The sequence below is a fragment of the Octopus bimaculoides genome, chromosome 4 (assembly GCF_046866305.1).
Source record: "Octopus bimaculoides isolate indiv1 chromosome 4, ASM4686630v1, whole genome shotgun sequence".
In the NCBI taxonomy this organism is placed as follows: domain Eukaryota; kingdom Metazoa; phylum Mollusca; class Cephalopoda; order Octopoda; family Octopodidae; genus Octopus; species Octopus bimaculoides.
In genome coordinates, this window is record NC_142931.1 from 101,243,398 (window position 1) to 101,266,618 (window position 23,221).

At 31.5% G+C, this 23,221-nt stretch overlaps 1 protein-coding gene across 1 annotated transcript in view; it reads left to right on the top strand.

Annotated features, from left to right (window-relative positions):
* The window catches only part of LOC106867327 (rap guanine nucleotide exchange factor 4), an 828,140-nt gene that overhangs the window by 402,897 nt on the left and 402,022 nt on the right, over positions 1 to 23,221 (top strand). The window contains exon 5 of the mRNA XM_089350109.1: positions 7,452 to 7,512. Coding sequence (XP_089206235.1) covers positions 7,452 to 7,512 — 61 coding nt within the window. The remainder of the gene's footprint in view (positions 1 to 7,451; positions 7,513 to 23,221) is intronic.

Sequence of the window (23,221 nt, forward strand, 5' to 3'; positions counted from 1 at the left end):
TTACCATGTTTAGCTGGAAAAATGTAAACCATTTCATTGTGGACAGTTGGAAAAAACAGGTGATAACAGTACAAATTTCACAGTTTTGATTCATTGTGTTACTAGTGGTGTCAACTCTGGTGGTGGTCATAACTGAAAGGGAAATAATACTTCAAATTATTGCAAGTTTTTTACTACATCCATATCTGTCTGCCTGCCTGCCTCTCTCTGTCTCTCTCTCTCACTATCTATTTATCTATCTATCTATCTATCTATCTATCTATGTGTATGTGTGTGTATGTATGTATGTATTTGTGTATGCGTGTATATAAAAATATATATATATATATATATATATATATATATATATATATATATATATATATATATATAATTTTATTTATATAAGGGCATTACTATACAATAATATCTCACACTTAGAGGGACTCCATAAGTCAAAACTACCAAAATAAGCACATTTTTACCAATCGTGAGGGAATGCAACTTTCAAAGCTAACCTCCTAGAGTCCCTCTAAGCGTGAGGCATTATTGTATAGTAATGCCCTTATATAAATTAAATTATATATATATTTATGGGAAAAAATGATGTTTTTTTTTCCTTATGAGGTTTTTTCACACTAACTACTTGATAAATTCTTATGAAGTATTTATCCTAATATTACATTATATATATATATATATATATATATATATATATATATATATATATATATATTTATATATACACACATATGTATGTATATATATATCTATACACATGTATGTTTATGTGTGTGTATCTATATGTACTTATTTTTCAAGCCTGATACTTATTCTATCAGTCTCTTTTGCCAAACTGCTAAATTATGGGGACACAAACATACCAACACTGGTTGTAAAGCAGTGGTGGGAGGACAAACACTGACACAAAGGCATACACACAGATATATATATACACACACACACACACATGTACATACATATATATATATATACACACACATATACACACACACACACACACACACACACATATATATACACACACACACACAATGGGCTCTCCTCTCAGCTTCCGTCAAATTAGTCCACTGACAAGACTGGTTGGCCTATGGCACTTGCCCACGGTATCACACACTGGGACTGAACCCAGAACAATGTGGTCGGGAAGCAAGCTTGTTACCACACAACCTCACCTGTTTGTGTTTATATATGTACATATGATAAAAAAATATGTGTATACCTATGTGTATATATAAATATAAACATGCACAAATCTATATATATATATACACACATGTATATGTATACACATATGCACACACACTCATATATGCATACACACATGTTTGTGTGTATATATGTATATATATGTGTGTATGTATATAAATATGCATGTATATAAATATGTATATGTTTATGCATATATACATATGTGCGTGTGTGTGTGTGACCGTGTATATATATAAGTGTGTGTGTGTATACACACACACATATATATATATATATATATATATATACACACACACACACTATACACACACTCGTGTCTGTGTACATATATATACGTCAGTGTATGTGTGTATATATATTGTGTGTTATTTATCTCTCTAAATCAAATTAATTGGTATTTATTGAATGTTGTCCTTTATTCACACAATGATACATTGGGAGTATATTTTTCTCTAATATTGTGATTATACGCTTTCTCTAGTTATTAAGTTGACCTTAAGTTTTGTTTACAAAATCGAGGAAGATGCAGTTGGGGTAATTTTTTTTCTCTGATTTTCTTCTCACTCAGACTTTGTGGACCTTAAATTTTGTCCACAAAATTTCATAAAGTACCAGAAGGCTACATTTTTTAAAAATAACTTTTGTGATTGCTTAAAGTCAATGCGTACGTCTTAAGTTTTGCTCACAAAACCTGAGAATTTGTCATTTATTTCTGTAATTTACTGTATAATCAGACCAATAGGTAAACACCAAGTTTTGTTTATAAAACCTAGAATATTGTCTTTATTTAATATAGTTTTTTTTATTTACTCAGATAAATAGACCATAATTTTTTTTTTATGAATCAGACAAACTTTCAAGAAAACTTTGTAATTTAAGTTTCTTATTACCACCATGGGAAGGCTTGAGTTTTGTTTGCAAAACATTAGCAAGTTAAGAGAATGCAGTCTACATTAATTTGACTATTTACTATAGTTAGTGGACAAACCTGTGTTTTGTTTACAAAACAATAGGAAGTTGGAAGGAGAGTAACATTTTATATATTCAAAGCTAGTCTATACACCATATGAGACCTACATCTGTAACTGTGTATATACAATATTTATTATTTATATTTTGAAAGTAGATTACAGTACTATATCAGTAGCTTGGAAGACAGAGCTGTGTGATCATTAATTATTCTTTAAGGTAATTCTAAAGTTGTTGGTTCAGTCCCCATTCCAAGCTACTGAAAGGAATGTTGATTTAATCACTTGGCCTACCTTCATGGCAATGCTAAAAAATGTATTTATTAAACATAAAGACATGTTTATGTATGTATCTATAACCTATATGTCGTATTGCTACTGATCTACTTGTCTATATGTATGTGTGTATGTATGCATGTATGTATGTAACTACGTGTGTGTGTGTGTGTGTGTGTGTGTGTGTGTGTGTATGCATACACACATGTGCATGTATATATTAGTGTGAGCATCTGTATTCATACAGTTAAGGTGATTACAGATCATAAAAAGTACTCAATGCATTTCAGGTTACCACATATGTATGTTTTGTGTTTTAAAATTATTGAAGTGATTATACACACCTCTGATTTTTCTTTTTTTCTAAATTTCTTTTACTTGTTCCAACATTTACTTTGTTTGTAATTAGCAAGTTCACAGTTATTGTTAAACCTTTTCCATTTTAAAGTTGATGTACTAGATTTCCTTTCCAAAGAAGTTGACTTTTGTAATATTTGGAACATTATTCATTAACAATTATTTTTTTAAAGTATGAAAGAATTTTCTAACTTAAGCATTGGTTTAGAGCACTGGTTCTCAACTAGGGTCGATACAACCCCTGAGGGTCCATATAAGATTTTGAGGGGTCCTTGCTAGAAAAATAATAAACTATGGATCCACAGTAGTATTTTAAGGGTTCATGGAATAAGGAAAATGTAAAATTGAAATGGAAACAAGGCAGTGTTTATGTGTGTGTGAAAATGGAATAAATTCACACCCACATCCTGCTGATGTGAAACTGTGCACTATGTAAAGCAAGGGACAATTTGTGTGTGTGTGTGTGTGTGTGTGTGTGTGTGTGTGTGTGTGTGTGTGTGTACAAACATGCAGGGTCACACTCAGAAATACACTCATATATTATCATCATCATTTAGTGTCTGCTTTCCATGGTGGCATGGGTTGGATAGTTTGACTAGAGTTGTTAAGGCCATATCTGTTCTGACATGGTTTCTGCAGCTGGATGCCTTTCCTAATGCCAGCCACTTTACAGTGTGTGCTGGGTGTGTTTATGTGGCACTTTTGTTGTTGTTGTTGGCACTCCATCGCTTACGACGTCGAGGGTTCCAGTTGATCCGATCAACGGAACAGCCTGCTCATGAAATTAACGTGCAAGTGGCTGAGAACTCCACAGACACGTGTACCCTTAACGTAGTTCTCAGGGATATTCAGCGTGACACAGTGTGACAAGGCTGACCCTTTGAATTACAGGCACAACAGAAACAGGAAGTAAGAGTGAGAGAAAGTTGTGGTGAAAGAGTACAGCAAGGTTTGCCACCATCCCCTGCCGGAGCCTCGTGGAGCTTTAGGTGTTTTCGCTCAATAAACACTCACAACGCCCGGTCTGGGAATCGAAACCGCGATCCTATGACCGCGAGTCCACTGCCCCAACCACTGGGCCATTGCGCCTCCACTTATGTGGCACTAGCACCACTGCTTTTAACATGACATCAGCATGAGTGTTTTTCATGTGGTACTTGCACTAGTATCAATTCTGATGTGGTGGATGGGTATCTCGGCACCAGATGTTTCAGTCCTTTGTCACATCCTTTGTAAAACTCAGTGTCTTGAGATCGTCCTTCAGTGCTTCATCCCTTGTCTTCCTAGGTCTCCTTCTTCCACAAGTTCCATATATGTGCATGCACACACACACACACACCAGAGCATATTCACACAAAAAGATGTACATCTGTATCATCTTCATTTTATGTCCACTTGCCATGCTGGCATGAGTTGAACTGGTCATCATGATTTGAAACAGTTCTCATTTTCAGTTACTGCCATGGAAGAGGAAGAGGAGTACACGTTGCTCATATTATCATGCATTGGATAATGTGGTCTTAGATGCAATGTGCATAAGAATGTGATGGGATGGTCATAACTGGAATTTCTTTGATCATAAATTTACACAACCAGGGTTTTGTAGGGACTGAACAGCAACAGCCTGCAATGAGTGAGCCTTTATGCAGTTGCTTTGCCTTCTTGAAATAGCGACCAACTATTCCTCATCTCACATCCTAACATTCTTATGAAAGGAAAGTTACATTAGAAAATGCAATCCATGAGGTATTAAAAAATAAAAAGACAGGATGGTCACTGCTGGAATAGATTTGATGATAAATCTGCTTAGTCACAGCTAACTGGCATCAACACCAACATCACTACCACTACCAGCATCATCAGCAACTCCACAAGCACCATCACTGCTATTGCCACAGCTACTACCACCACCTCCATCAACAGCAGCATCAATATAATAAAGAAATTGGAAAAGAAGAGAAAATGAGGATTTCCAGATTTCTCTTCTAATATTCAACACAAAGAGAAAAGAGGGAAAAATCACAGGAAATAATGAAATTTGGCCCATTTCTTCCAATTCTTATTCAATTCTATAAACTGCAGCTCGTTTTCTGCAATTGGCTCTGATTTCCAAATTGTAAAACTCCATTTGAATTATCTACTGCTTATTGCATAAGATCAATCATTTACAGATGTATAAATATATAAGATGACTTCCTTTAACTCTGTACAATCACTTCAATTCTTTACATTCTTTTTGATTTCTTTTTCAAAATGTCTTCTCTCTAATTCCACTTATTTAATCAGCAACTACTAAATTATTTGAAGAAATCTGATAAGGTTTTGTTTGAAATTTAATCTATGATTTACTGTTGAACTAATGGGGTACGGGAATTATAATTAAAACAACAACAGCAACAACAACAAATAGCTGAATGGAAATGAATAACAGACGTAAAACTCGAATGTTGATGATGTTGGAGGTGTTGAGAGTGATGGTGGCTGCCAATTTTGATTTGATCTTCTGGGTTTATTTCCCTCTTCACTAAAAACAGCTCACCCTATCATTAGAGATCTATGCATATATGTGTAAATACAAATATGTGTAGAAATACATATATGTTATTTGCATACTCACATACAGACTTACACACACATGTATATGTATGTATATATATTTATCGTGCACTGACATATACATATGTACACATAATGTGTGTGTGTGTGTGTATTCAAAGTATTTCAAAGAAATATAATTTAAAACATTACCAGTAAAATGTTACTTCCTCTGTTGGAATAGCACAAAAACATGATTTCTATAGTTTGAAGAAATATCGACTGTCTCTTTCTCTCTTCTCATCCGAGATATTTGAAAAGAGCTGGCCTTTCTCTAAAATTGGCTAATCTAATTTTATGATTTCTTTTACTGCTATTTACTCAATATTTACCAATATTTTTCCCTCTCTCTGGAACATTGAATTTTGTATCTGCAGCAGAATTCTCAAAAACTGATGATAACTTCTGTCATTTTATATATATTTTTTAAATTTTTACCCTTGTATCTGTTTGGGACTGGGTGTGTCTTATAGATTAATGGTTAATGTTAAAATCTAGAATCAAAGGCCAACTTGTAGCTCAATATCTGGAAGAAAAACTGTAGGATGAAAGTGTTAGTTAACAAAATAGAGGAAAGTTAGATAAAAGATGGTTATTTCAGTATCTTTGTAATGTGATGTGTAGTATTTCTACAAACAGCTGCAAACAACCACAGTGTTCTCTGTCTGTCTGCCTCTCTCTCGCTCTGTCTGTCTGTCCATCTATGCCATCAATGAGTATCAACAAGAATGTAATAGAAATCAAAGTCATATCTTGGATCTGTTACTTATTATTAAGTCTTTCAGAATGTAGTGTTGCACTAGAGTGGTATTGGAGTGGCCCTGGAGTGGTTTAAGGATGGCAGTGAAGAGATAGTGAAAAATGATGGTGTTAACAGAAGTTTGTACAATGATAATAAAATGGAAATAGACTGGCAGCGGAGTAACAGTGGAATTGTGGTGGCAATATATTTTGGCCATTTGAGTGGTATTTTATGGCAGTGCTGGTATGGGAGGTAAAGGTGCAGTATAGTGTTAGAAGAATATGAGGAGCAGTGGAGTTGAGGTGATAACAGTAGAGTGAGTCGGTGAAGTAGCAGTAGAAAAATTCTTTTAATGATTAATGATTTAGGCAGACATAGTTGTGTGGTAAGAAGTTTGAATCCTAAGAACATGGTTCCAGGTTCAGTTCCACTGCGTGACACCTTGACCAAGTGTCTTCTACTATAGCCTTGGGTTGACCAAAGCCTCGCGGGTAGATTTAGTAGACAGAAACTGAAATAAGCCCATTGTGTGCGTTTGTCCCCACTACTGCTTGACAACTGGTGTTGGTGTGTTTACACTTTCTACTGAAAGCACAAGGCCTGAAATTTGGGGGAGGGGACTAGTCGATTATATTGACCCCTGTGTTTTACTGGTACTTAATTTATCAAGCTTAAAAGCAAAGTCGACCTCGGCGGAATTTGAACTCATAACATAAAGATAGGCGAAATATTGTTAAGCATTTCATCTGGTATGCTAATGATTCTGCCAGCTTGCTGCCTTAATAATAATGATAATAATATTTATAGAAATAATAATAATAATAATGGTTTCAAATTTTGCCACAAGGGCAGCAATTTTGGGGAAAGGAATAAGTCAATTTCAATGTTCCCCAGTGTTTCACTGGTACTTAATTTATTGACTCCAGAAGAATGAAAAGCAAAGTAAACCTTGGCAGAACTTGAACTCAGAATGTAGCAACAGGTGAAATATCGTTAAGCATTTAATCCAGCATGCTAACAATTCTGCCAGCTCGCCACCATAGTAGTAGTAGTAGTAGTAGTAGTAGTAGTAGTAGTAGTAGTAATTTCTTTTATTATATTTTATTTCTATTTGAATGCATAAATTTATAACTCATTTTTACATTGTTTCATGTAAAAGAGTTGGAGTGTGTCTTTGATTTTGTCCCATAGCTGAAGTTGTTTAGGCATAACACTTGAATACTGTGTAAACTAGAATTCAATTATAACTTATTAATGATGATGATGATAATAATAATGATTTTTTTTTTTTTTTTTTGCAGAGGAACAAGCAGCTAATGGAAGGTGTGATAACACCATTAAGTTCCTTAAAGACTGAAAGATGTAAGTTAGAATGCTTCATGTATATTATTTGTACTTTATGCAATGTGCAAGAAAGAACCACTGCAGGTTTGGCAGCTGGTAGCAACCATTTGAAGGATTGGTGAACATTTAGTAGGAGTCCATTTTGGAGAGATACATTAACTTCTTTGACTTTATTTTTATTTCCAGTTATTATGAAATTTCTGTTTCACTACATTTCAAGATAATGGGAGATTTTCTAAGAAATTATAGTATATGGTTTAGTAGTTAATTATGTTAACATTTTTTAATTTGGTAATGATATTATATTTTGTTTCTTCCTTATGCTCAGATGGGGTGGGTGGAAGAAAGCAAGTGCCATAAATGGTAGCTTCTACTTTCCTCTGAGCACTTCTGCAAACCCTCTTACTGACTAATAGATGCATATACAAACCAATGCTAGTTTATTAATCCTTTAACATTCATCAAATGCTTTTTTATCCACATTGTTTTGAATTGATCAGGTGTTATCTTGTAGCCTTGAGATTTCAATTATGTCACTGTATATTTTAGGCTAACATTGTAGGGTTGGTGTGAAAGGCTAGATCAGGCCAGTTTGAATATAAAACAAGAAGAATATTTTGGCTGGATTTGGCAACTTTAAATGCTAAAGGGTTAAATGTTTAAATGTCCAAGAAGAGTTAGTTCATTACGATTATAATTTTCTGAACTAATTGATTTTCTCTTTAGTGATGAAATATGTTAATATTCACATCTATACTACGTTGGACACAGTTTGATCTTTGAGCATCATCAGGTGTCTCATTCATATATATGAACATATTAATGAGTTGGGTTTGGACTTGTACTTGTCTTTATAGCCTTATGGATAAGAATGTTACTGCCATTAGCTTTAGGTATGGTCATGCAAAGAGGGAAAATAAAACTCAAAATATGAAGATATGTATATTTTTATCAATAGTTAGCAAACCTAGTTTGATAAGTGCCAACACACAAAATTCTAGGTCCTTGAGTCATTCTGTAGCTTCTGTTAACTCTTGACCCTTGAGTCACTGTTGCTTCTGCTAAATATTAATAAAAATACCCCATTAGTTTTATAAATACAGGGTCCTAATCTTTGACTCCAGCTGGTATATCTAGTCCAAGGATTTAGTGTTGAAATTTAGTGTTGATTTTAGTGTAGAATTTAGTGTAGATGTAAATAGTAAAATGTTTCATCTCTACAGCTGAGGTTAAAAGAAAAATAATTGCAGTTAGAAATTGCACTTTAGATATTTTAAAATTGAAAATATATTGTTTTGAATAGGTAGTGTTAGGCCAATATCAATTTGAACATGTGTAGGACACATATATATCTACAGTGGAGATTAGTAACGAGAAAAATTATAATCATAATTATTATTAGTAGTTTAGTATAATTTTTTTGTCATTTCAGCTGTGACACTTGTTACAAGAGAACTGACATGATGATAAAGCAATCTTCACACCGTAATTAATAAATAATTAACAATGAAGTAATAAATACTATCTAGATTTTACTGAATTTTATTATGGCTTTATTTTATTTATTTTCACAGCAGCAGGTCTTCTCATGCTGTTTTTTTTTTCTTGAAATACATTAGAAAATTTTTTAATGTTTAGTTATTTTTGTTGCCTCATTTGTGATCCAGAGATCATGGTACATAATATTTATCAATTACAATTATATCAACAACAACAACAACAAAAATAATAAATAAAAAATTTAAATAAAAGACATATCATTGTCTTTGATATTTTGTAGTTGAGTACTTAGTTTATATGTTTGAAGCTGTCTCTTTAAGCTGATTTCTGAAATCTCCTTAGAAAACAATAAGAAAAGCATTGCTCACTGGGTGAGTTTCTCTTTGCTTATGCAATACACCAATTATCATGTCTTTATTTTTTTATATAGTACTACATTGTCCAAAACATCCTTTCCAAACTTTTAAAGAAAAATCATAAAATTATTAAAAATGAAAAAGAAGCAAAACTGAAATCATTTAATAGTAATAACTTTTAAACATTTATAAGAAACATTGAAAGTTATTAAATAGTGAAATGTGAAAATACTTTGATTCGTTCCCTTGCTATGTTGCTGTTGTTGTTTGTTCCTTCTCAAGCCATGCCTGGCTCATAAGGGCCGGTTTTCCAAGGTTCCCCACCTGGATGGGACGCCGGTCCATCGCAGGTGAGCTGTTAGATGCAGGAGGAAAGAGTGAGAGAAAGTTGTGGCGAAAGAGTCAGCAGAAGTTCACCATTACCTTCTGCTGGAGCCACATGGAGCTTAGGTGTTTCACACATAAACACACACATTGCCCGGTCTGAGATTCAAACCCGCAATCCCTCAACCACAAGTTTGCTGCTCTAACCACTAGGCCATATGCCTCCATGTTCCCTTGCTATACACGAACTATATTTCCTTCATTTCTTAAAAATTACAATTATTATAACAATATTGTCATCATGGGGAAGTGAATCTAAGTTTAAAGAGACAAAGACAGGAAATAGGAAGGAGGTGTCTGCAGTGAATGATAATGTTATCTGTGGTGTCTGAGCAAAGGTGTTGAAACTGAACAATAAAAGAAACATTTTATAAAAATTCATTAAAACAGATACTTAAATACTTAGATAAGTTTCAACCAAGATTGACCCAGGCCATAACTTACTTAACAGCACCATCTGGAGAAAACATTTAATGATGTTACATATTTTAGCTTCTACCATCATTTTATATTGATCCAAAGCATTCTTAGAGTTTTGGTGGTTTCTATACAGCTATATTTACTTTATGATGTAATTAAGATTAGTGTTGCGTTTAAAAAAGGCTGAAAGTTTATGTGTTAAACAGGAAGTGTGGGTAAGGGAAGACAATTCTGTGAGTTTTATACTCTATTGTTGGAGTTCTGGACTCTTTGTCAGTGGCCACATAGACTCTTGCGCCAGAAATAAAAACCCTAAATTCCTTATATTCCCTTTCTATCAATGTAAAGACAGAATCTCTACACAAGAAAGAATCAACAAGGAGAATCTTTTTATAGAGAAATTCCAAACACTTCTTAACATACAAACTCCTTGGTGAACATATTGTCTTCTCTCGCCTACCCAGTGAAATACATATAAATTTACTTCTTGTTTCTCTAAGAACAGACATAAACTTCCTGTTGACAAAGAGTCCAGAACTCCAACAAAAGAGTATAAAACTCACAGAATTGTCTTCCCTTACCCACACTTCCTGTTTTGACACCACACTTCCTGTTTAACACATAAACTTTCAGCCTTTTTTAAACACAACACTAATCTTAATTACATGCATCCTAATCTTTCTAACAATTATCTACATGGATTACCATTGAACTTTAAAAGCTCAAAGACAATATAATGTATTGGTATGGTTATTTTTTTATATATTTTTTATATGTTTTATTTTTTTGTAAAAGACATTATTTTCATTTTCCCTCTGCTTGAAAATTTTCCATGCAATAAAAGCCGGTTAGAAATCCTTTTTAATCCTCCTTATACATATCTATATTAAAATATGCTTTCAGTTTAGCATTCTGCCTTATTATTATTATTATTATTTTTTATTTTCCTATATATATATAGTGGGTGGGGGTCTATTTCCCTATTGCAAATTTTATTCTCAGGGTATTAGTCAATTCAAGGCTATTGCAGAAACAGGCTTGTTGAAAGTAATGCATGAAGAGATCAGATCCAGGACCATGTAGTAACAAAGCAAGGACCTTATTCACTTATGCTGCACCTGCACACATAAGTGTTCATAACTGAAATTATATGTTATTAATGTCACCAGTTATTTCATGTCAAACCATATATAATGCAATAATTAAGGTACTGTTATCATATTTAACATGGTGACCATCAAAAATTTATTTAGAAATATTCATATGGCATTGGAATACACAATATAAGGTCAATGTCTGATACTAGCAGTGAGTTATTGGCTGGGTGGTTAAGAAGTATCTTTTACAGCTACATGATTTTGAGTTTAATCTCACCGCACAGGACTTTGGGCAAGTGACTTTTTATCATATCCTTAGGGAACCTCATTGGGGAAACCATACCTGTACATAGCCTTAATCTGTCATGCAGTTTAATGTTATTACCTTGCCTTTTGGGCCTTTAATGGAGTCCATTGTGTTGTAAGCATTCAGTATAGGTCTCTGGCTTGAGAATAACTTCTGTTTCCACCACCAATTTCAGAGGCCCTGATAAGGACCTTGAGCACAGTTCTTCATCCTCTACTTAAATAACAAAAAATTATTTAAAAAAAAAAAAGCCTCATTGAAGACACTTGTCCTAGGTCCCATGCAATGTGGTCTCAGGTTCAGTCCCACTGCACAGCACATTGGACAAGTGTCTTGTATTATAGTCCCAAATCGACCAAATTTTTGTGGGTGGATTTGTAGATGGAAAGAAGCCCATTGTGTGTGCGTGTGTTTGCACCCTTGTCTTGACATCACATGATGACCATAAGTGAACATCACCATCATACAAGCAATGTTGTTTATTTCCAGTTTTCCATGCCTGGTCATAGGAAAATATTACCTTGCTTGGAAACAGTGAAGGCTGGCAACAAAAAGGGCATCTGGCTATAGAAAACCTGCCTCAAAAACATTCCATCTGACCTATGCCAGCATGGAGAAGTGGATGATGATGATGGTTAACAACATACATGTATGACATATGTCTAGTATAATTGTCTATCATAATTGTCTAAATTTCTCTCAAATCACACCTTACTATCCTTATAAATGAATAGTAACCATATTTCTCTCAAATTACACTATGCTATCTTAGAAATGAATAGCTAAGTTACAGGAACGTGAACACACCAACACTGGTTGTCAAGCAGTGGCAGAAGACAAACATACACACACATTCACATAGCAGGCTTTTTCAGTTTCTGTCTACCAAATCCACTTAGAAGGCTTTGGTCAACACAAGGCTATAGTAGAAGACACTTGCCCAAGATGCCACAAAGTGGGATGAACCCACAACCATGTGTAGTCAGGAAGGAAAATTCTTACCACACAGCTATGCCTGCATGAGTAACTTAAGTAGGAAATCCTACTATGACTAGACAAGACTTGTTCAGTTTTAAGATATGTGGGGTTAAAGATAAGAAAAATATCTGAAAAATATTGTTTTCTAGCAGTGGTCTCTAATGATGCCTGTATGCCAAAGATATCAAACAGTTTCTTTACTTTTCCTTTTTATAAAACTCAAACGATGTCACAGGTTTTTCTATAGTATTTTTTTCTTATTTAATTATATTTGCCTATATTTTTGATTTTAATGCAGATACTGCTCTGAAGTTGAATTATTTTCAAGCTTCTATGATATGAAAAACTTTTGAGACAATGTTAAATTGTTCATTTTAATTTCCTGACTTAAAGAAGTAGTAATTCAAAACTCATAAGCAACATATAAAATAGAAGAGTATAGTGGTGTTCGTGTGTCTCACATTTCTCCTTTGTAGACACTCTTTCATTCTCCATTCAATTTTATTTCTTTTATTATAATCATGTCTCACACTTTTTCTTCTCCCTTAAATACATTTTCTCTTGATGGTACATCACTTACAACCTACTAAGATACAATTAAGCTATCATATTCCTCATTAGTTCCTCTTTTGTTCTTTCTTTTAGTTTTTCTTTCTTTCTTCTTATCTTTCTATCTTTGGCATTTCCCTCCCTTTTTCATACGTTTTCCTTGTATTTCCTTTCTATCCTTCATTCATATTTCTTTTCCCCTCTATCCGTCTCCTTCATTCTCTTTCTTTTCTTTGGCTCAGACACTGTTTTTACTGTCTCTAGCTTGTATTTTATACCTGTTTTATTTATTTATTTAATGTCAGAATATTAATTTTTAGAAGCCACACTTTCACCAAATGTTCATTATTATTTCAACCTGAATAGTTTTTTTAAATGAGTTAGTATTTTGTTTTGAATAAGTAGCAATTAATGAGTATCCAGTTGAGCATATGCATGAGAAATGTGTGTTTGTGAATGTACACAGACATACACACACACACACACACACACACACCCACACACACACACATTGTTTTTGTGAGAGATGAGTGAGAAAGATCATGTATGTGAGTTTGAAAGAGAGAGTGAGAGAGAGAGAAGAGAGAGAGAAAGAGAACAAGAAAGGAGATTTAAAGAGAGAGAGAGAATGAGGTGGATAGATAGATAGATAGACAGACAGACAAAATGATAGAAAGATAGATAGACAGACAGACAGAGAAAGAGGAGAAAGTGAGGTGAAGAGAGAGGAAAAGATTTGAAGAGAAGGAGAGACAGAGAGAGAAAAGAGGTTTCAGAGAGAGAGAGAGAGAGAGAGAGAGACAGACAGACAGACAGAAATGGAAAGAGAGAGAAAAATAGTTTCATCATCATCATTATCATTTAATATCTATTTTCTATGCTGGCATGGGTTGGACGGCTTGACAAGAGCTGGCGAGCCAGGTCATTGCACCAAACTCTGCTGTCGGTTTTGGCATGGTTTTTATGGCTGGATGTTCTTTCTAATATCAACCACTTTACAGATTGGTCTGGGTGCTTTTCACCTGGCACCAGCTCTGGCAAGGTCTGTTTTGACATGGTTTTATGACTGGATGCTTTTTCTAATGCCAACCACTTTAAAAAATTGGGCTGGGTGCTTTTTATGTGACACCAGCACTGAGATGCTACAAAATCATAATGTACTTTAGAATGCTTTTGTACTTTCCTCTAACACACTTATTCAATTATCTGGGTTTTATTTTTCTCCTGTTATCACTATGTTACAGCTCTTAGTCTATCTCCATCACTTTTCTTGACTCCTTCCTATTTTACCTCAGAAAACTTGGGGTTTTCTGTTGATACATTATTCAGGGATACATCTGGACTCTCATGCCAAATTCAATAATGGCAGCATTGTTTCAAGACAGATGCAAATAATCACAGGCAGTGAGTTGGCAGGAATGTTCAAACACTGGAAAAAGTGTTTTGTGATATTTTCTTTGAGTTCAAATCCTGCCACAGTCAACTTTGCTTTTCTTCCTTTTGGGGTTAATAAGATAAAATACTAGTCAAGTTTTAGAACCAGTGGTATCACTTGATATCCTCATCTCAGAATTATTGACCTTGTGCCTAAATCAGGAACCATTATAAAAGTTGTTGAAGTTGCTGTTGTTGTTTAATCCTGGGTCAGCTCTGATCCAGTGAACCTATGATCAAAGACATTCTTACTGTGACCATCCCATCTTATTTTCAGGCATAGAATATCCAGGGCCCCATTAGCCTATGCGTCCTTTTGTTGTCGTTGTTTCTTGGCTTTAGATCAACATTGATCCAGCAGAATTAAAAGAAGTGTATCAGAGACCAAGCCATCTTTTGCTCTCTGTGCAGGGAACTCAGCAACACAATATCCAGCGTGCTGTTTCCAAGATGGTAGGCAGTGATTTAAAGGAAATTTAGCTGTTATTTGTTGCAGGACAAACATTATGATGCTCTTTTCTTTCATGAGACAGCGTGATGTATATAAAGAGAAATTTGGCTGCTATTTCTGGCAGGTTGAACAACCATATAGGGTCTTCCTGTGGGAAGAAGGGTGTGATCAAATCTTTGAATGGAAGCATGCCAAATACCAGAACCTTTTGCAGAATTGCAGCAAGAAAGGATGGCAGTCATGACTGTTCCCAGTCAAAGTTGTCCAGTTAGTATGGAGAATGCTTAAAGCCATTGGAATAAGAGAAAAAGAGCAAAATGTAGCTGCAGGATGAAAGGCAGCAGAAAGAGCCTCTTACCAGTTCAACCTGAATCCAACAGACCTATAATCAAAGAATTTCCAACCATGACCATTCCAGCTTTTAATCAGACACAATGTATCTAGTGTCCTAAAACTTATTCAGTGAATCTGTTTTTTAGAGAGAATTTTGAGAGAGATTTAGCTGCTATTTCTAGCAATTCGATTGATCATGTAAAGACTGCCTGTTATTGTTTAATCACAAGTTATTATTTAACCACAAGACGGCTTGTTATTGTTTACCCAGCAGATCTATAACAAAGACATTCTTGCTTGGACCATCCTGTCTTTAGTTCAAACTTAGCATATCAAGAACTATCTTATGTTATCTGCTATATCCTCTTTTGAAGAACAGTAAAGTGTATGTTGAGAGAGATTTCGCTGCTGTTTCTAGCATGTCCTGAAACCACATAATCTCATGTACTGCTAGTGTTAAAGTGCAATGTCTATGTATGTAAGGTACATTGGCTTGGTAAACTCCTGCAGGCAATGCGCTGAAATACTTGTTATAAAGAGTACTCAGTGCATTGTTATGTATTTTTAACAATGTATTTACAGCAGGTTGTTTGTGCTGCAGTAACGGAATGGGCTGTAATTGATTTGTCAAAAGTCTGCCAAAACATCACTTGTGTATACATATCTAAACACACACACACACACACACACACACACACACACAAAAGTAACTATGTGCACACATATATATATTTATACACACTAATTGCTTCATATATAAGCACACTTCCCATACATATACATGTACACAAATATGTAGACACATTTACAAATACACAAATGAAAATACACACACAACACTGCATATGTTACTTTGTATGTACTAATTCAGATATATAGCTTGGCTCAAATGAATATAAACATATTTTCTATATGATTTTCATATGAATATTTCTAATTTAGGTACCTGGCCAGCTGTTTTAAAGGAAGGATGTTAGTCGATGCCATCAACTCCTGTACTTGACTGGTATCTTATTTTATTGACCTTAGAAAGATTAAAGGCATAGTTGATCTCCATGGGATTTGAACTCAGAAAAGAAAACGCCAGATGAAGATACCACAAAGATTTTTTTCTGTCACTCTAACTATTCTGCCAACTTGTCTTCTTGGGCTTATATGAATAATAATATTTAGAGAGTGCTAAAACAGATTTGTCAGAAATACAGGACTGCCATTGTGTAGAGACACAACAAGCTGGAGTTAAATATGCATGAATATGAGTTGTTTGGGTGTTAATTGAAAAGGCTTACATAATGATAGATAGATAGATAGATAGATAGATAGATAGATAGATATGGAGAGAGATATATATAGATATGGGGATATATATATATATATATATATATATATATATATATATATAGAGAGAGAGAGAGAGAGAGAGAGAGAGAGAGAGAGAGAGAGAGAGAGAGAGAGAGAGAGAGAGATACACACATGTAGCTAGATAATTGGGTAGATGGGTGGATTTTTGAATAGATGGGTTAATAGCTAGACAGGTTAGCTGCAGAGACAGATAGGTGAGTAATCCTTTTGTTATCATTATTTCTGACCAGCAGATGAAGACATAAAGGACACATCATCCTCTTTCTCATCATCATTGTTTTATCATCCCCTTTTCTCTACTTACTTTGGTTGGACAGAATTGGTAGAAGTGTATTTTCTATGCCTGGATGCCCTTCATATCATCAACCTTCACCTGTTCCCAAGTAAGGGAGTATTTCTCCATGACCGGAAATGTTTTTCACAGAATATTGGAAATGAAGGATACCACTTATATGATAGTGACACTTGTTTACAACTATCACATGTCAAGACAAGGAAATAATAACACACACACACACACACACACACACACACACACACACACACACATATATATATTAGGGACAAAATCCAAAATTACAGGTAAAAACTCAATTAAAATCAATTTATAAAAAATTAAAATTAAATTGAGCTTTATAGATAAAATATATAGTTTTAGGGAAAATAACCAAGTTTCAAGAACTCATCGATGAAAATCCACTATCACATATAGAAAAATTAATAATTAAAAGCACGATAAATGAGTATAATGTAAAGTAAATATCATAAGATAAATATAATAAAAAGATTACACGTGTTTCATAACTAATTTTCAAATAGAAAGGAAATTTAAATCGATTAAAATCAATTGAAATTATCGAAAATAAATTCTATTCAAAAATATAATTAATCGTCAGATCGTAAGTAGAACAATAATTAGATATATATATCTATCTCAACCAACAATAAGTACCAAATGAATTAATATGAAATACTTATTATATAAAGATAGAAAAATTATTAAAAATATCATAATATCAAAATAATAACCATTCAATAATCATCCCTTCATCCATTATAATAACATGTATATTATATACAAAAAAACATCTTACATAAATTATCATTGTTTTAAATACAATTTGAACGAAGTTTAAGTTTAAAATAATAATGAAGATAAAATTAGTACATATTTAACCGGTGTAATAGTTAAAGCTATACTATTTAAAGCTAAAGACGTTTATTTAATTATAATTAAAAATCAATTGAATAATAGAAAAATACAAGATTATTTATTTCTACAAATGTAATAATAAAAATATGAATGAAAAAATTATGAATGGAAAAATTATGAATGAAAAAATTAGGAAAGAAAAAATTATTAAGAATAAAAGATTAAACTTTATATATATATACAAAGTTTTAATTAAAAAAAAATCTTTAACGATATTATAAACAATAAAGATTAATTATTAATCAAATATTATTAATCAAAAATAATCGAAAATATATCAACACTATTCAAATCGAAGTTCTAATATTATGTTGAAATGAAACTATAACTTCTAAATAATTTAGTGTTAAATAAGTTATCTATTAAAAATAATCTATAAAGAACCAAATGAATAACATAAAAAACAAGAATACATATTATTTTCAAATAGTAGAAAATCTTTAGCAAAGTAAAAAACAGTACTTATCCATATTTTTCCGTAATTCAAACTGAAAACTAAGACGTTATCTAATAGCTATAGCGTTTTAAGCAAGAGATCGCGCGAAAATACTACGTTAAAATAGAGAATAGAATACGAAGACATGAATGAAATAATAATACTTAATCAAATGAATGAAAAATTTAAAATTTATATAACTAACAACATAAAAAGAACAAAAAACTATAGTTATCTTATAAAATATATTAATAAATATTAAATTCTAATACATAATAAATAAATAATAATACTAATAGTCGTAAATTAAATAATATTATGAAATAAACTAAAATACTACTATTGATTTAGTCTTATAAAAATCGTAGTGTCATTGTAATATAAAACCTTAAACTTCCTAAAATATTAACCTACCAATAAAAACAAAATATAATTACTAGAATAATTAAATAGGAAAAATTATAAATAAATACCCCAACACACGCCCTTATACATACATACATATACATATATATATATATACTTACATACATATACAAATATACATACTTATATATAAGACATATATACATACGAATATACAAAATAATATACGTATATACACACAACATACACACATATATACATAAACACTAATATAAGCATATACATAAATAAATACATACATACACATATATACATAAATACACGCATATATATACATACATAATAACACATATAGACCGAAACATACACACTTCCGTATATATATACATAAATCTATATCTACACATACACACATGTACCTACCTAAACATACATATAAAAACAAATACACTCATACACACATATAATAAATAAAGAATAGTATATATAAATACACACTCACCCTCCCATGCTCTCAAATATACATATTATATAGATACACATATACATACATATATACATATATATAAAAATACAAATATAAAATATACACACATATATACACAGAAAAAACATGTATATACATATATATATATATATATATTTATATATATATATACATAAATATATATACATACTAATTTATATAGACAAATTACACACACTCACATATATACTTATACCCATATATATACATATATATACACATTTACATAAGTACATACATAAATATACATATACACATATACACAAAAATACTCATAACTATATATAAAAAAAATATTAAAAAAATACACACAAATAAAAATTCACTCAAATAAATATATAAATAAGGAATATTATAAAACAAAACTACACTCACACACTTACTCACACACACAATATATATAAATATACATCTATACTCACAAATACATATCTTTATACTTACATGTAAATACAAATATACACTCAACATACATAAAAACACAACACATATATATACACTTAAACCTATATAAATACATACGTAAACATATATACATACACCTAAAAATATACATACATACTAATGCATATAGACTAAAACACACACACTCATATATATATACATATACATGCATATACACATACCCATATAAACAAAATAAATAAAAAATCATTAGCTAAAGTTTTTATATAAATAAAGTAGTTTATGTCTATATTTTATTTTTCGTTCATGAAAAGAAATAAGTAAATTATTATCCTTATGAAATAATATCTCTTTAAATTCATTATTACATAAATTACAAAAGTTATTACCTATATGATAGGATTTAGCTTTACAAACTATCTCCCATTTTAAAATATAGTTAATATTTTTAGATTTAAGTTCCCAAATATATTTACTGAGGCCAGTAGAATTAATTAAATTTCTATTCTTAAATGAGTGCATATGTTAAGCTACACTTAATTTAATTTTATTAGAAGTCGATCCTATATAAATCTCATTTAAATTATAACCATTATGTTTATTTTCATTCAATAATTTCACTATACATTTATACACTACATCTTTCAAACTACATTTATTATTAAAATTACATTTAGTTTTATCTAAACATGTACAATTAATTATATCCTGGTCAACATTATTATTATTAAAATTAATATTAGAATAATTATTAAATTTAAATCTATAGTACTTATTTAACTTAAATTTATTAAAAGAAGAGATATTAGCAACATTAATAGTAATAGAATAACCTACACCAAAATTATTTTTAGAAAAATATAATGATATATTTTATTATCTCTAAGGAATAAATCAATTTTGGTTCTTCATAGATTATTTTTAATAGATAACTTATTTAACACGAAATTATTTAGAAGTTATAGTTTCATTTCAACATAATATTAGAACTTCGATTTGAATAGTGTTGATATATTTTCGATTATTTTTGATTAATAATATTTGATTAATAATTAATCTTTACTGTTTATAATATCGTTAAAATTTTTTTAAAATTAAAACTTTGTATATATATATAACGTTTAATCTTTTATTCTTAATAATTTTTTCTTTCCTAATTTTTTCATTCATAATTTTTCCATTCATAATTTTTTCATTCATATTTTTATTATTACATTTGTAGAAATAAATAATCTTGTATTTTTCTATTATTCAATTGATTTTTTAATTATAATTAAATAAACATCTTTAGCTTTAAATAGTATAGCTTTAACTATTACACCGGTTAAATATGTACTAATTTTATCTTCATTATTATTTTAAACTTAAACTTCGTTCAAATTGTATTTAAAACAATGATAATTTAAAACAATGATAATTTATGTAAGATGTTTTTTGTATATAATATACATGTTATTATAATGGATGAAGGGATGATTATTGAATGGTTATTATTTTGATATTATGATATTTTTAATAATTTTTCTATCTTTATATAATAAGTATTTCATATTAATTCATTTGGTACTTATTGTTGGTTGAGATAGATATATGTATCTAATTATTGTTCTACTTACAATCTGACGATTAATTATATTTTTGAATAGAATTTATTTTCGATAATTTCAATTGATTTTAATCGATTTAAATTTCCTTTCTATTTGAAAATTAGTTATGAAACACGTGTAATCTTTTTATTATATTTATCTTATGATATTTACTTTACATTATACTCATTTATCGTGCTTTTAATTATTAATTTTTCTATATGTGATAGTGGATTTTCATCGATGAGTTCTTGAAACTTGGTTATTTTCCCTAAAACTATATATATATATATATATTATATAGTAATAAAAAAGAATTTCGTTAAAGTGATTTTCCCTATGTGGTGAATTGTAGTGAAAAAATTTACAAGAAAAGAAGAAAAGTGCACAAAATTTGTATATTTTTGATATATTTTAAAGGATAGAATATTATGATAGTTGACCATATATGAGAGTTTGTTTGTAAATGAATATATATATATATATATATATATATATATATATATATATATATAAAACAGAGCAAATAGTGAAGGATTATCAATCCCGGCAAAATACTTCATAAGATCTTTCTTGATACACCAGGCTAATAATATTGTTTAGATTAGTAAGGTGGCGAACTGGCAGAGACGTTAGCACGGCGGGCGAAATGCTTAGCGGTATTTCGTCTGTCTTTACATCCGGTGTTCAAATTCTGCCATGGTTGACTATGCCTTTCATCCTTTTGGGGGTCAATAAATTAAGTACCAGTTGCACACTGGGGTCGATCTAATCAACTGCCACCCTCCCTCGTAAATTTCGGACCTTGTGCCTAGAGTAGAAAAGAATATTGTTTAGTTCATCACAATTCTGTATTGTAAATCTGTGGTTGGGCTCCTGTCAAACTGGGTTTTATACAGAGTGATGTATAAGACACCTTGTCTTATATATATATATATATATATATATATATATATATATTCCACAAGCTTGTCTATCCTGTCTTTCAAATCCACTGAAAGCTTTATTCAGCCTGGTCTGTCAGAGATAACACTTTCCCTCAGTGCCACACAGTTGAGGCTGAACCCAAATGCATATGTGTGGGATGTAAACTTTTTGAGTCACTTTTGTAGCTCTTCTGAGTCTCCATACATACATAGTTTCTTGTTTCAATGTTCAATCTTAAATTAGTTATCATCATCATCATCATCACCTTCACGATGTTAATTACCCTGCACATGTAAGCAAAAGCAGGGTATTGTAATCACTCATCTTGCTTGTTTGTCTGTGTTTTTGCAAAATCACTGGCAAATGGCTGAACAGATTTTCACCAAATTTGGCAGAAATACTCATTGGGTAAGCGGTTCAAAATGATGAAATTTTGGTTTATCTTTAACATAAAAAAATTAAATTAAAAAATCGAACTTAGAAATTTCCTGATAACCAAGTGGTCATATTATTTTGTTCACTTTCTTTTTCATATGAATTGGCCCTCGTCTGTGTGTGTATAGATTATGGTGTACTTATGCGCATAGACACATGTGAGTACATACATACAAAAATACCTACACAGATATGCGACTGTGTGTGTGTGTCTGTATTTGTGTGTGTATCCATGTGTGTGTGTACAGCGATGGATTCATGGGTTTCGTTTATTTATGAGTTGATTTCTTAATTCCACCAGAGTATAAATACCTGTAATGGTGATACTTATACAAAAAAAAATTAATTCAGTTCAAGTAAAAAGCATGGGTAAGCAACACATTGGAAGCCACACTTTAATTTGCAAAAAACTTTATCTGCACACAGGGTGTGCATTGCCCCTCCAATGCCTTATTTTTTCACTTAATAATAATATCGATTCCTAACATTGATCCAATATCACAAATTTTTATGGAGGAGGTTACACTCAATTGAATCAATTCCAGTATCTATTTTAGTGTATGTGGGGTCACAGTTGACTGAATTGACAATTTCAGTATTTATTTATAATTACTTTATCAACATCGGAAAGATGAAAGGCATAGAGTCAGTCCTGCTTGGAC